We start from the raw sequence: 15230 nt of genomic DNA, 5'->3' as shown, positions 1-15230 counted from the left end.
CACTGTGGTGTGGAGGAGCTGGCATGAAGTGGGGAACAGTTTGGAGAAGGCGTGTGGAGCTCAGGTGGGGTGGCCACAGTGGGAGTGGTGAGGAAAGGGACTTGATTCACGTTTTGAAGACTGGCTCCTGGGTGTAACCTAGTTGGAAGGGGGTCAGGGTACAAGTGGGATGACCAAATGAGCACCTGTGTGAGTAACACAGAGGAGACTAGATGGAGGCTTGAACCAGGGTCAGGGAGCAAATCAGGTGGGAGTGAGATATATGTTCTGGAGGTAGACTCATATGAACTAGCTGATGGATTGGATGTGGAGGCTGAGGGTGAAGGAGGTGTCTTGATGTCCCTCAGGTTGTATAATTTTCGGGTGATAACTCATAAATTAAATTCCATATAGTTGTAGGTTATTGATAAATTCTATGATAAATTACCTGTAAAATTCTAGGAAACATAGAAAGTGAGGTTGAATGTCATAGCATTTCTATTTTATTTCTTGATTGTGAATGTTTATAAATCTATTTATTGAGTATATCAAATGCCTGTATCCTTTTTTTTTTGCAAGCAAAAAAATATTCATTTATTTTGTATTCTCTCTTTTTCTCTCATTTTTTTTTTAATTTATTGGGGTGACAATTGTTAGTAAAATTACATAGATTTCAGGTGTACAATTCTGTATTACATCATCTATAAATCCCATTGTGTGTTCACCACCCCCTGTATCCTTTTTTATCTAAACCAATCCTGGACCCAAAAACATGTGGAATGCAAATTTTCTCATTGTGGGAACCAGCCCATCTAATACCCCAACCAATTTACCGCCTAAATACTAAAATAGTTAACTGGTAACAGTTCAGTAAGGATTTATAGACAGTAGAAGGCTCTGAAAATGCGAATTGCCTATTAGTTAACACAATAGGCTTATTATAGCAGGTAGCTTTGTGCTCAGTAGATGGTGATACTGCATAGCATGGAATCAGATTACATGTTCTTCTGCACTGCCTCATGCTATCATGTCAGTCATGAAATGATATGTTAGAAATATGTTAGATACTAAAGCTACATCTAAATTGGGCTCAAGTTGTTAGGGCCGCTGGGTCTCTCTGGGGTGATGGAGGGCTATATCCTCCCTCATAATGGAGCATCGTGTGCACTGGGTCACCCAGGAGGCGAAGCGTTGAGCACACTATGCATCCTTTTGTCTGTACTTGTGCCGATAAGCATTCATTGCAGCACATCAAATTATGGCATTGAATTTTAGGTAAACATTTTTGCATGTCACTATTGCACACCTTCTCATAAAGAGAAATATAGCCATTTAGGAATGCCTGCAGTTACTTATCAGGCTTGTCCCTGCTTGTACATTCCATTTAGCTTCCTTTGAGAGAGATCCCGTATTCTTGTTAACAAAGCTTTTCAGATAGCTAGAGGTTAGGTTTCTTATGCTCGGAACCATGAATACTTACTAATATGAAAATGGAGTTTGGTGCAGTCTCTCTCAAAGCACCATAGAGAATGTGCTACAAAGTGAGGTTTCCTTCTTCTGTTCCATTTCCAGCAAAGAAAGGCAACTATTTTTCCCAGTAAAAATTAAGGATAAAGGTAGGTTTTAAATCATATCTATCTTATAATCCCAGTGTAAGATATTAACAATTTTGCATTATAAATTCTGGTGATGTGCAGATTAAAAATTTTAAATTCTATTTAAAAACTCGAGATGATTGCAGATTTAAAAAAAACAACCCAGATCAATAAATGTACTTATATTGGGAATTTATAGGCATAGTGTTCTTTCCACAAACCAAACACATCAGTCCATGTGTTCTGGCTGAGAAAGAAAATATTACAGTCAGGTTCCATCGTGAAAAACCAAGATGGGTCTGTCTGGGTTCAAGGGCTTCTGAAAGCAAGATAATGCTCTGAAAAGGCTATAATTCCCAGGTTTGTAGTTCTTAGTGGCTATAATTAACATAAGCAAGGTCTTTCAAGAGGAACTTCTAAAGTTTTAAAATCTGATCTGAAAGCTTTGTACAAGCCCCAGATCTCAAGTCTTTTGTGCCTTGGAAATATCCCTGCAGCTTCCTAAGCATACCTGTCACTTTTAGGCTTCCTTCCATTGGAGGGCCATATTATATTATATTACTTATGCTATATATCATATATCATATTATATATCTAACTTTCTGCCATTTTGATCATTACTTAAAGAAATACTATGTTGCATTCACCATTCTCTCTCTCTCTCTCTCTCTTTTTTTTTTTTTTGTCAGGGTAAATACTTATGACTGTGGAGAAAAAATTTCCAGCTGGTTGTCAAAGTTTTTGGGCCGTCCATGTCATTTGATCAAACAAAGTTCAGACTTTCAAAGAAATGCGAAGAAGAAACACAGCAAAGGTATCACATTTCAGATTGGTTCTTAGGGGTCAAGAACTTGGGCTTACCTTTTCATACATCACAATCAGCCCGTGAAGTGGAGTTACAGGGCAGCTTGCTCACGTACAGAAAGTGGGGGTGGTCATCCTTTGGCAGAAAGATGCCTCGGTGGTTCTAGGTCAGCAGGACCCATGAGTGGTCCCCAGGAGAACCCTGAGAGGCTGAGACGGTTTCTAGTCTTGGCTGTATCTCCAAAAGGTTGTGAGACCTTGGCAAATCCTTGAGCCTCATGATGCCTCAACTCCTGTAGACCTCAACTACTTAGACTTTAAAAAGTTTTGATAATTTTCCTGCCATAAGCTGTTTCTAGGATGAAGTGCGACAGCAGAGAAGAAAGTACTTTGTAAGTGAACAGTGCCACAGGGGAAGGAGAGATCCTTTACAGGTGCTGCTCCAATGCCATCTTCTCAGGGAAGCTTTGCCTGATGGCCTCCTTTAAACCAGAGCCCCTACCTAACCTGCCCCAGCTCCCTTCCCTGTTTTCTTTTCTCTGAGGCACTTCTCACAGTCTATAGGTCATGCATCTTACTCAGTTATTCTGCGTATGCCCTGACTTCCCACTGCTAGATCATAAGCTCTGTGAGGGCAGGGATTTTTGTCTGCTTTGTTTGTGCTGCATCCCCAGTGCTTAGAACAGCACCTGGCACATAGTAGTTGCTCAGTGAATACTAGATGAATGAAGGCACAGATCATTGCTACATTACTGGTTTGTGCAGGGATGACATGGCTTAGTGATTACCTCTCAGGAGGTAAATCCAAATAGCATTCTGACCATACAGGGACCAGTTACGGGGCCTTGGGACCTGCACAGGTGAACCTGTGGATCCCTGAAAATGTATGATAGAGAGAGGAGTGAAAGGATGTAATATACTTAGACTTTTACAAGTTTTAACAATTTTTCATGTCATGAGATGTTAAACAATTTGAGTCACTATGTGATGGAAAGGGGAATAAACTGATACTCATTTTATTGAGGGGGTGAGCTGGTGGTGTTTGGGCATGGATAAACTCAGAGACGTGATTAAAGGGGAGAGAGACATGGGCTTTTCCATGTAGAGACATGCAAGGAGGGGGATTCATCAGGCCCTGTGCTACCTTATAAATGATGTGATCTAATAAGGTCCAATCATTCCCAGCACCTTCTGTCTACCTGGGGCACAGCTGGGTCCTCAGTAGGCTGGCTGAGATTGTCAAGCAATGGTCATGGTCCTTCAGCATCTCAGTTTAGAGGCAACGACTCACCAGCAGACAGTGACACTACAACATAAGGGATGTAATAAAGGTCTGTGGAAAGGGCATGGGTGTGGGGAAGGCATTCTCTACACCTGGAGTGAGTCATGGAGGGCTTCAGGGAACAGAGAAGAGTCAAAGGATGTAATCTGCTTAGCCTTTTACAAGTTTTGACAATTTCTCATGTCATGAGATGTTAAAGAATTTGAGTCAGTATGTGAGTTTGGAGCTTCGTCTTAACAGGAGAGTAGGAGTTTTCCAGGCAGAGAGAGGTGAGAAGGTTACTTGGGAGCAATGAGGCAGGGCTTGGCATTTCATGGGCTCAGAGATGGGTTTAGGAGGGTTGGATGTGGGTGGGGGAGTGATGGGGCAGAGCTGGTGAGAAGAGATAAATGTGCTGCTGAGGAGTCAGTACGTACGTACTGTTTTGTGGTTGGGGGGATTGATTGCAGAATTCTAAGCTGGGGAGCTTCATGACACGGCTTGTGTTAGAAAGACACTCTGGCGTGGTGTGGAGGCCGCATCAGAGAGATAAGGAGGGAAGCAAAGGGGCCAGGCAGGAATGGCTGTGATGGTTCTAGTGGGATTTGAGGACCTGATGGAGGCAAAAGAGGGCACGATACAGAACAAGGGAGTGTCAACTTGTGAATATTAGCACTTCCAGGAGCCATATTTGGAGGAGAGGTCTCTGCTGGTCTTTGAATATTTTTGTGTTGGTATACTTTAGAAGAATTTTTTTTAGCACTATAGTACCTCCTCATACATTTTTTTATTGTCATATAAATTTTTAAAATTAGTTTAAATAGTTGCAAAGGATGAGATTTCCAGCATGTTATAAATATAGTCATTTTACATCAAAACTCCTACATCGCCCTTTTAAACATTAGCCAGTGGAATCTCAATACCATGGCGATTTGATTCCCATGAATATTCATTAAAAGTATATGAACAAATATATTTTCATTTGTTCATTTACATTTCTATTAATGGTCAGAAATTTAATTTTTTTTTCCTATTCCTTCTTCAACTTGTATTTCCACTCTACTTTCTTGACAGAATTTTATCTTAGTGTTATGTGGTTGATGCTTGGAAATCTTTCCTAGATCACCCTATTATATTTATCTGAAACTAAAAATTGTATATAAATTCAAATGTATAAACATTTTTAAAGTTTACTGTGATTGTAAGAGTCTAAGTGTTAGGACATTTCTTCTAGGTTGAGTTCTTATCATAATTTTTAATAGTACTCAGTTGATCAAAATAAAAGTATAGTATAAGTTTTAAAAGATTGTTATTAAACATAAAGAGTAAACATTGTTGAAAATGAATCTTTTAATGAGATGGCTAGGCTCCCCACCATTAATTCCCATATTCATGAGTAATTGTCACCTATGACCAGAATAGCTGGTGCTAAGTTGGTTCTCTTCTGAAAAACCTTATTTCAGTCAATAAAGGGCTGGGGATGAAAGGAATTTGGTTAACACACTGTCACTCAAACCTTTCTTCTGAGACACAGGGCTATAACATTAAGTTGACTTTAATTATCTGTCACTTGACAACTTAATTAGGCGTGGCAGTTTTGTGGAGAGCAAAGAACTGGTACCCATCTGACCTACAGGAGAATCATTCACCCCCAGCCTTAGAGACTTATTTTCTCAGTGCAGACCCCAGGGTTTTGAATGGGGCTTTTGTTTTCCACCCTGGAGATTTTAGCCCCCAGGGCAATGTGCCAAAGGAGAGGTGTGGCCTTTTCTCTGTGAAGTGGGAGACGGAACTTTTGTGGGACAGGATTGCACGCCCCCTTCTCTGACAGAACCATTTTAGCAATGAGGACATTTGGAAGGAGAGGGTCTGGAAAGTGATTCTCTTAAAAGTGGCCATTCTCGTGTGTTCTGGGGTCCACAGACATGGTTTGGAGACAGCTTACTAGGCTTTGGCCCAGCCAACCCTTTTTATCAACATCTCACATGAGACAGTGACGCCTGCCCAACATGTGGGAGATAGAAACGGGGCGACAGGCTGCCAGCAGTTCTGGCCACATTTGATATTTTCTTTCATTCTTTTTTCTTTCTGTAGTTTTAAAACTTATTTATTTCTAAAGTCAGTATCTCACACTTGCCCAAGGGCCCAAACCAGCCATTCCCTAACTAGATTCAGAAGACCTTCCTGGGCTTGTGGCGTGGCCTCCTTCCCAGACATCTTGGAGAAGGGCCCCCTGGGCCCACCCCACCGCCCCATGGCTCCTCTTCTAAATGTTGCCTCCAAATTTTCTTTGCTGGAGCAATTTCATTTCAGTATTTCCCGTCTCTCCCCGCCCTCCACCAGATTATTAACGGAATATTCTAGGAGCTCATTTTCTTTCTGTTTTTGAAAGGTTTGAGTCAGGCTTAGAACATTTTTATTATTTCCAGGGTACCATTTTTTTCCTCCCCTGTGTAAATAGTCTCCTATTTAAAAATGCAAGTCAACAGAACATGATTCATTTGCATTCCAAGAAAGCAACTCTTATTTTATTAATTAAACAATTTTAATTTTATTGAAAGTTGTTTATTGAGGTGTAATTGACATATAGCATTATATTAGTTTAAGATGGGCAACATAATGATTTGATATTTGCATGTATTATGAAATGATCACCACAATAAGTCTAGTTAACATCCATCACCACACATCATTACAAAAATGTTTTCCTTGTAACAAGAACTTTAAAAATGTACTTTTCTAGCAACTTTCAAATATGCGAGACAGTATTATTAACTATAGTCACCATGCTGTACATTACATCCCTATGACTTATTTATTTTGTAACTGGAAGTTTGTACCTTTTGGACCCATTTACCCATTTTTCCATCCCCCACCCCTTGCCTCTGGCAACCACCAATCTGTTCTCTGTTATCAATGAGATTGTCTTTGTTTCTTAAATTCCACATATAAATGAGATCATATGATATTTGTCTTTATCTGACTTATTTCACTTATCATAATGCTCTCAAGTGCCATCCATGTTGTCACAAATGGCAAGATTTCCTTCATTTTTCATGGCTGAGTAATATTTCACTATATATATATAACACATCTTCTTTATCCGTTCATCCATCAATGAATGCTTAGGTTGTGTCCATATCTAGAAACTCTTATTTTAAATACTCCATCACTTTTAGGTCAATCTGATGATACAACGGCCACCCTTTCTCTGGTAAATGAGGCCCAGTATCTGCTGATAAACAGATCCAGTGTTTTGGAACTTCAGCAGCAATTAAATGCAAGGTAAGATCCCTTTACTATTTACCCACGGAATAGTACACAGGTGTAACCACTTTCCCTTGCAAGTGAGCCTGGCACCTACCTGGGGAGAAAAGATCCGAGTTATGGTGTCCAGACACCCTTCATTGAGAGACTGAGGCCCGGAGAAGTCACAAAGCCCTTTAGGCAAGTTCCCAGTAATCTTTTTGAGGGTTCTCTTTTATCCTCCAATATCTTTCTTGATATCCTCAAGATGCTTAGTGGATAACCCCAACTCTCATTTTTAAAAATCATTCCCTTTCTTAACATTTACTTTAATGGAATTGCTATCAACTTGACCCAATTTCATTGCCCACCCTCCCGCTGTGCCCTGTCCCCTAGGAGCCATGCCCTACTTCCACAGTCATTTTGAATGAAAAGAAGAGTGGTGAGGAAAGCTTTTAAAATTGGAACTGTGGTTATTATTTGTTTGCATCATCAGACAGAACTAGCACCACTGCCTGCCCTGACAGTATTAGAAATAGGTCAGCTCTAGAAGGGGTTTTGGTTGGTCCAATCTCCCTCATTGTACTTCAGAGGAAATTGAGATCCCAAGATAATCAGACAATTTAGGGCAAAAAAAACCCCACTGTTATGTGAGAGCTGAACTGCTCATTCCTCGTCCACAAGCCAAGGAGAGGTGTGTCCACGTCTGTCAGCACAGGGGATCCGGTGACTGTCATGTGCCACAGGGTCCTGTAGGTGTGTGTCCACATTAGCAAATATGCCCAAATATAGCTTAGTAAAAATGACAAAGTTGGGCTGTTTGCAGTGATACCTGTTTACAGTCTTTGGCAAAAACATACAACCGCATTCCCTGGCCATGGCCCAGCTTGCCCTCCTTGGGAGCAGACATGTGACACAGCTGCCTGGTCCCTGGGTGTTCTCTGAGTTTTCCCAGCACTGCGTGACCCTCCTCTTCAGGTACTCATCCCTGGAGAGAGCAGGTCTGTGGTTTTCTAGGATTCTTGGTGTGGAAAAACAGGAGGTGGAGATAAGCTTGATGCAACCTTGGTTCCTACCAAGAGGGACCGCATTTCCTACCAGTTTGTTTAGTGCAGGGCTGACAAGCAGGAGTCGGCAGGATCGGGGCAAAGGTGAGAGGAATAGTCCCCAGGTGATCACATGGCGACGGACCCCAGGGCTCCTGGCTTTTGTATCTCCATGTTCTATTCTCGAGTGTGATGGCTGCTATCATGTACGTGCTGACCACAAAAGCCTTTGGACATAAAATTTTCCCATTTACAAAGTACAAAGGGAGCGTTTATCACCCAGAGGGTAAATCCACAATCACAGTATTTTAGGACTGGGAAGCATTCCCCCCGTTGTTTCCGATGAGGACACTGCAGTCCTCATAGATTATGGGAGCAGCACGGAGTGGCCGAGCTAGGCTTTGTCATCCTGCTCCTGGCTTTTCTCACCCCATTCACTGTGAGGAAGGGAACTGGAAGACAGCCATGTACCCCTTATCCTGGCCCAGAGCCTTTCAGTTCGGTCTCCAGGGAAAATTCCAGTCATACTCAAGGATTTCCCCCTCAACTGAAAATAATTTTAAAAAATGTTTATTGAAATACAACGAAGTGTAAAAATCTCAAGTCCACAGCTCACTGAACTTTGACAGATGTATCTACCCATGTAACCACCACCCCTAGCAGGAGAGGACATTTCCAGTGCCCCAGAAACCTCACTCCAACCCCGCTCCTGTCAGCCCCACTGAAAGTCACACTGTTCTGACTTATTTCACCATAGATAGTTTCACCTGTTCTTGAGCTCAATACGATGGGATCATAGAGTGTGTTCTTTTGTTGGTGTTCAGATGCTTTTTCAGTGCTTTTTTTCCCTTGGGGGAGGGGGTGCATGGAGGTGCAGAGAGCCATTTTACAAGACCTCATGGCAGTAGACAAAAACTTTAAACACAAATTACAAAAATAGTATATGCTGTTTAGACAGGATGGAAGTTAGGAAATATCAACCCCCTCCCCACATATATTCTACGTGTATATTGCTTTATGATGTTTTACTATCCAAAAAGGGTGTGAGCTCTTGCTACTTTTTCAGTCTTTGGTAATTAAGCTTTTTGACACTCTTTAAATGCCTTGTCCTGACTCACCTTGTAGCATTGGTATTTTATCAGAAGTTCATTCACTCAACCTCAGTTCACCTGGTTTCCAAAATTCTTCGTCTCAGAAACTAAAATGTACTCCTCCATCGCACTGCCCCTTGTGGGCCTCTCCCTGGACATGGGATCAGACCCCAGGGAAGACCACTGAGGTCTAACAGATAGGTGCCCTTTGGTCTTGAGCTCACGGTAAGAGCTTGTTCGGATCATCCAGGCCTCAGGCCAGAACACAGCAGATGAAGACAGGCATCAAATGGTAGCCACACTGAGCAAATGGTTGTAGCAGTGCAATCCCCACCCCTTCCCTTTTTGGTGTGTCTTCAACAGTGGTGAGAACGGAAAGGAAGACGTGCTCCCCATGAAAGATCTCATCTCGCGTTTCCGTGCCAATATTATTACCAATGGAACAAGTGCTTTTGAAGAAGAGAAATGGGATGAGATTTCAGTTGGTTCCTTGCGTTTCCAGGTGAGTTCTGCTAAGTTCTGTTATTCGTCCCCCAAAGGTTGCCAGAGGAGACTGACCTCAAACGAGGCCAGGATGGTGGCAGGTGGGAATCCTTCCTGGTCTTTGACTCTTACCCTCCAAACCTCAGCAGGAGGGTATGTGATGTCTGCATTCTGGGATGCCCATTGGAATGCTTCATCCCTTATTCCCCGCGAGGCTGGCAGCAGTCAGTTTCCTGTGAGGAAGAGAGACCATGTCCTGTCCAGGTGATCCAGCGCTCAGTGCTGCCTCCCTCTTGTCGTTATGTCCGGGCTTAAACTCTGTGTTCTGGGAATGCTTGTGTCTATGAGTTCATCCGGCTGAAGCCGGTAGACTTTTCCGCTGTCTGGAGCTTGTGGAGGATGAATCAGATGCCTAGTACATGCCTAGGATGACTTCAGTGCCCAAGGCTGCTGCACCTTCTCCCCACGCTCTGACTTTTGTCTTGCTGTCAGCTGGGGAGGAGCTGGCAGTCAATCAAAGCCGCCTGGATGCCGTCTCTCCCCAGGCTTTGGGCAGATATGGCCACCCCCAACCAGCCCCCGGACCTGACCCTGCCAGCCTCTCCTAAGTCACCTGCCTCTCAGAACTCTCACCTCTCTGAGCTCATCGTCGCTCCCCCTCGCCTGTCACATCAACCTTCTCTCCATTCCCTAAACAAGCCAAACTTCCTGCCTCAGCGCCTTTGCCCTTGCCGTCCCTTTTGCCTGGCACATTGTTTCCACAACGACTTTAGGGTCTCAGTTCACATGCTTTCTCCTTGGAAAGGATGCTCCTGACCCACCACGTGGTCAGGCTCTGCACAGCACCTGCTTGTTCCCTCAGCACATACAAGGATGGGGACCAGTCTGTGTTGCTCCCCGCTGTACCTCTAGGGCTTGAACAGTTCTGGCCCGGCGTCCGTGCTTAAGAACTGTTGAGGGAGTGAACGGACAGGAAAGATAAGGCATAGCTAGGGACAGAGGGATGGGTCGTCTGCACAGAATATGCCCCGTTCTTCAGTGGGGCACAAAATTACTTTGACAATAATAGTGTTATGAGCCAGTTGTATAAACTGACTATCTTGGGGAGCCTCATGTATTGTAACGATCATTTCCACTTTTCAGCGTGACTGAGTGCCAGGTCTGGGTTTGGCTTCTCAGAAATAGTACCTGGACGTCTTACCAAATCCAGCGAAGGAGCTGGATGGGAAAATAAAGCCTGGAGAGGTCACGGGTCTGCAGAGCGTCCCAAGGCGAGCAGCAGGCAGAGCTCCCTTAGGGCACGCCAGCTGCTCATGGGGCCTGGAAGCTTGACACGAGGTGATATTTCCACTGGCTTAATGCCCACCAGGAAGAATGCGAGTGACAAGCAGAGACCAAGACACATCTAGATGTCACTGAGTGTTTCTAAATTCAGTGCTCTCTTTGTGTTTGCTCACGAGTGAGCAGAGAAGATGGTTAGGAGAAAATCTGGTGCCTTTTCCTTGTGCAGTAAAAAAAGCATCTTGTCACTGCTAAGCTGCATTCTTTCTTTTTTTATGTTAACATTTACAAGGGGTTGTTCCCCTCTTAAAGTAATTCATGCCCATGGCAGACCATCCAGAATAGAAGTATGACCCTGTTAAGAAGCTGTGTACTGTGTTTTATGTGGTGTGTGTATATACAGAGGGTGCCAAAAAATGTATACTCATTTTAAGAAAGGAAAAAACTATTAAAATTATAATACTCGATATATTCCAATAACACAAAATGAATACAAGTCATATGTATACATTTTTTTTGGTACCCCCGGTACACACACACACACACACACACACACACACACACACACAAGAATACACATGTAATTTTGTTTCCTGCTTATTTCAGTTATAAAAATAAAAATGTTTCCCATTTTATTTAAAGCCTTTTATAGATTGACTTTAAAACCTGTGTGTTTTATATCATACCAGTGTAATGTGGTTGGTTTCACTATTCTCTATTTGATGTTTCAGATTTTCCTTATTATAAATAATGTGAAAATTATCCTTGTATGTGAGTCTGTGTTTGTATTTCTGATTCTTTCTTGGGTTAATTCCTTATTATAAATAATGTGAGAATTATCCTTGTGTATGAATCTGTGTTTCTACTTCTGATTCTTTCTTGGGTTAATTCCTTATTATAAATAATGTGAGAATTAGCCTTGTGTATGAATCTGTGTTTGTACTTCTGATTCTTTCTTGGGTTAATTCCTTATTATAAATAATGTGAGAATTATCCTTGTGTATGAATCTGTGTTTGTACTTCTGATTCTTTCTTGGGTTAATTCCGTATTATAAATAATGTGAGAATTATCCTTGTATGTGAGTCTGTGTTTGTACTTCTGATTCTTTCTTGGGTTAATTCCTTATTATAAATAATGTGAGAATTATCCTTGTATGTGAATCTGTGTTTGTACTTCTGATTCTTTCTTGGGTTAACTCCCTGGTAGTGAAATTGCTGGGTCAAAGGACATGGACACACCAAGGTTCTTTCTGATGACTTTCTCTCAGAGGCTCAGTGCCAGGTCTGTGGCTCTTTATATTCTCCCAGTTTGTCCTCCAATCAGTTCTTTTCCTGGGAGGATCCTCAACGTCCCCCAATAACCATCTGACATTCACGGCCGCTTTTTTCTTTCTCTGTAAAGCCCTGCAGTAGCCGTCTTTCAGCTGGTAAACAAGTACAGATGATTCCTGAGTGGCACTGTGACGAGGTGCCACTTTCTGGCTCCTTGTAGCTAGAGGATGGAGCATTTCCGTATAAGTCTGAAATTGGCTGGGGGAGGCCTTTTACAGTCAATCCTCCTGGACCCGGATTCCTCCCTGCAGAGTGGAAGGGTCTGGTCAGTTCCCATGGCAACGCTATCTTTTACCTTCTCACCAGGTTGTAGGGCCTTGTCACAGATGCCAGATGATTTGCATCGACCAGCAAACTGGGCAACGAAACCAAGATGTTTTCCAAAAGCTTTCTGAGAGTCGAAAGAGAAAGGTAGGCATGGTTGCAAAATACGACACCCCGTTTTAAGATCCTGGTGTGTTAGGTATCCCAGAACTATATCCCAAATAGTGCTGAGTAAGTTTTAGAAGTGGGAGAACATTCAAAGGCTGGTGGGCTACCCTTAAGGTCCTGATTTCATCCGTGGTGCCATTTTATTTCCCTTTTCATCCATATCTTCACTTTCATGGGGACTCTTATTACGTATATTTTTCATGCTCGCAAATCTTGTTGAAGAGCTTTGGAGTATAAATGAGAAGTAAGTAAATAAGCAAAGTAATTCTATTGTTTCAATCATTATTTTCTTCACTGCAGAGATCTCATAAAGAGTAAAATGCCTTATAGTGAATAGAGTAACTGCATAGAAAGATTCAATAAATTTTACTATAATAAGCTTGTAAATCATCTCCTTGAAGGTTAAAATGACTCAATGTTATTGTAGATTCCACAACAATAAAGCTAAGTTTCTAACAGGTTGATTCTTTAGGAAGATATATTTTCAGACTCGCACTTTCTGTTAGGACTTTTTGTTTGCAAAGAATTCCAGGAAGCCAAATAGGCAGTTAGACTGCATGGAACAATTCTCGAAAATTTATTAAAATAGTGCAAATATTTAATCTCGCTACAATAACAAATGGGCAGGTTCACTCATGGTAGAGTGTTCTGCAGTTTCCTGTGTTTCTCCAAAACCAGGGTTATGTTTTGCAGTATTTGATTGACACAGCCTCCCTGTAGATACTGGATGATGAGGGGTTGCACTTGTACCAACATGTCTGCCTGCTGTGCTGAGGCAAGCTGTGTCACCTGGGGCCATGGGGTTTTTGAGCCTGTCCCATGCAGGTTGCAAGGAGAGGGGATGGGTGGCCACAAACACTATGGTGCATCAATGTAGTGTTTCTCAGCATCGCTATAATTTTCATGTGCACACATCTTTTATCTTTTTAAATTGTCGAATCATTTTAGATTTACAGACAATTACAAAGGTAGCACAGAGAGTTCCTGCGTACTCTTCACCCACGTGTTCACAAATCTTAAGGAATTCATTTGGCCTCAGCCCCTAGCCTGGAGCCTGGAACATGGGGATGGCCAACTGACGTTATCACGGGAATGAACAGACCAGGGAGCGTGTCACATGCTGCCAAGGGTTCTTACTGGCTCGCTGGCATTGATGGCAAACCTTGAGTAGTCTTCACTGTGGACCTTCCATCTTTATTTGGGAGAATTTGGAGAACTTAACTGGCACCACACGTTCTCAAGGAAAATGCAGAGTTTTGCCGTCATTGTCACCCAATGACTTTGGCATCGGGGAACAGAGTGAAAATCAGCCTGGCAGTGGTCAGAGGCGCAGAGCTGGAAGAAAGCCCTGCTGCGTGAAGCTCAGGGCAGACAGGAAGGAGGAAGAGGGGTGAGTCCAGCGATAGAGGTGTGGGTGACTGTCGGGAAAGGAAGCCTTGGAACCGGACTCTTTGGTGTCTGAAGTGAGGGTTCTCCATGTTTCCCGCTACAGGCTGCTAAGTGACAGGACACGTCAAATCCCAGTGCACGTCTTGAAAGAGCTGACTTAATTTTAGCCGAACATTATGAGGTACAAAATGTTTCCCCTGCTCAAATAATCTAGCTTCTTGCTGTTGTTGCCGCTTTGTTCACAGGTGAACTTTGGCGTGTACCTGATGCACGGGTCTTTGGATTTATCTTCTCCACGTTTCCTATCTGTAGGATCTCAGGTGCTCCCTGTGTTGAAAGAAAACACAGGCGGCCACGACTTACCTGCTTCTGAGAAACATCAGGATGTTATCGCCTAAGATTTTGTTCACATAAATTAAAACGTCTCTTTTACAACGATCTCTGCTCTCATTAAGGTTGGCATGGGGTTCCGCAGAACTTGGTCTTTTGAACAAGGAGAGTTCTTTTCCTCTGGGAGGTGGAGGAGGCTCTCGCCGGCTTCCTTCTTCCTCTAGCTCCTCACTCTCCCCGTGTGCACTGGCCCTGCTCAGGAGGGCAGATCCAAGGCCCCTGTGCTTTCCACGAGGCAAATTCAGCATGAATGCTGCACCGACGCCCGGCAAGGCTTCCACGTGTATTTGAAAGTATGATCGTTTTAATTAGATGAGATTTTTAATGACGCTTACTGGGAATATTTTGTCTTGCTATTTCCCCACACTGTTGGCTTTGTCTTTAGAAAGAATCTTTAGGTACTTTTCAGTCCCTTTGCACAGAGGAAGGCAGTCTGATCTGGAAGGAGTGAGAATGTGCCCTTCTCCCCTCATGTGCAAGGAGGAGGTGGGTTTATGCTCAGGCTGCCCCGAGTGTGACTGGTAGCCATGTTCCTTTAGAGAGGTTCGACCAGGATGTTTATGTGTTGAGCAAAGGCCCAGGCAAGCAGCCCTCTTCCTCTGTCTCCTATCCCTGCCCACCATTTCTCTCCCCCTTGGAGTTGATGCCCTGAGGACTGCTCATGAGCCTGAAGTCACACTCACTGAGGGTGGTGTTATTTGAGCAGCTGTGGTCCCCTTCACAAGTTTATCGGGCAGTGTGGGTCCATCCACCCAAGAGCTTCCAACGCCCAGTAGAGAGGACCTTTGGAGGTTGAGGGATCCCATCTGTGCCACCTCTGCCCGGTGCTCTTGCCGACTCCAGTTCAATACGTCCAGCGATGGAAAGCTCATTCTCTAACGACGTTACCCAATCCCATTGA

General features: G+C 43.2%; 1 protein-coding gene across 1 annotated transcript in view; it reads left to right on the top strand.

Annotated features, from left to right (window-relative positions):
• MOCOS (molybdenum cofactor sulfurase) overlaps positions 1–14377 on the top strand; it is a 47084-nt gene extending 32707 nt beyond the window's left edge. The window contains exons 11-15 of the mRNA XM_019740835.2: positions 2264–2388; positions 6819–6924; positions 9386–9524; positions 12425–12529; positions 14185–14377. Coding sequence (XP_019596394.2) covers positions 2264–2388; positions 6819–6924; positions 9386–9524; positions 12425–12529; positions 14185–14337 — 628 coding nt within the window. The 3' untranslated portion in view covers positions 14338–14377. The remainder of the gene's footprint in view (positions 1–2263; positions 2389–6818; positions 6925–9385; positions 9525–12424; positions 12530–14184) is intronic.
• Positions 14378–15230: the final 853 nt, after the last annotated feature.

Source organism: Rhinolophus sinicus, linkage group LG09, assembly GCF_036562045.2.
Source record: "Rhinolophus sinicus isolate RSC01 linkage group LG09, ASM3656204v1, whole genome shotgun sequence".
NCBI lineage: Eukaryota > Metazoa > Chordata > Mammalia > Chiroptera > Rhinolophidae > Rhinolophus > Rhinolophus sinicus.
The sequence above is the reverse complement of the archived record's forward strand: the minus strand, read 5'-3'. Positions and strand labels throughout refer to the sequence as shown.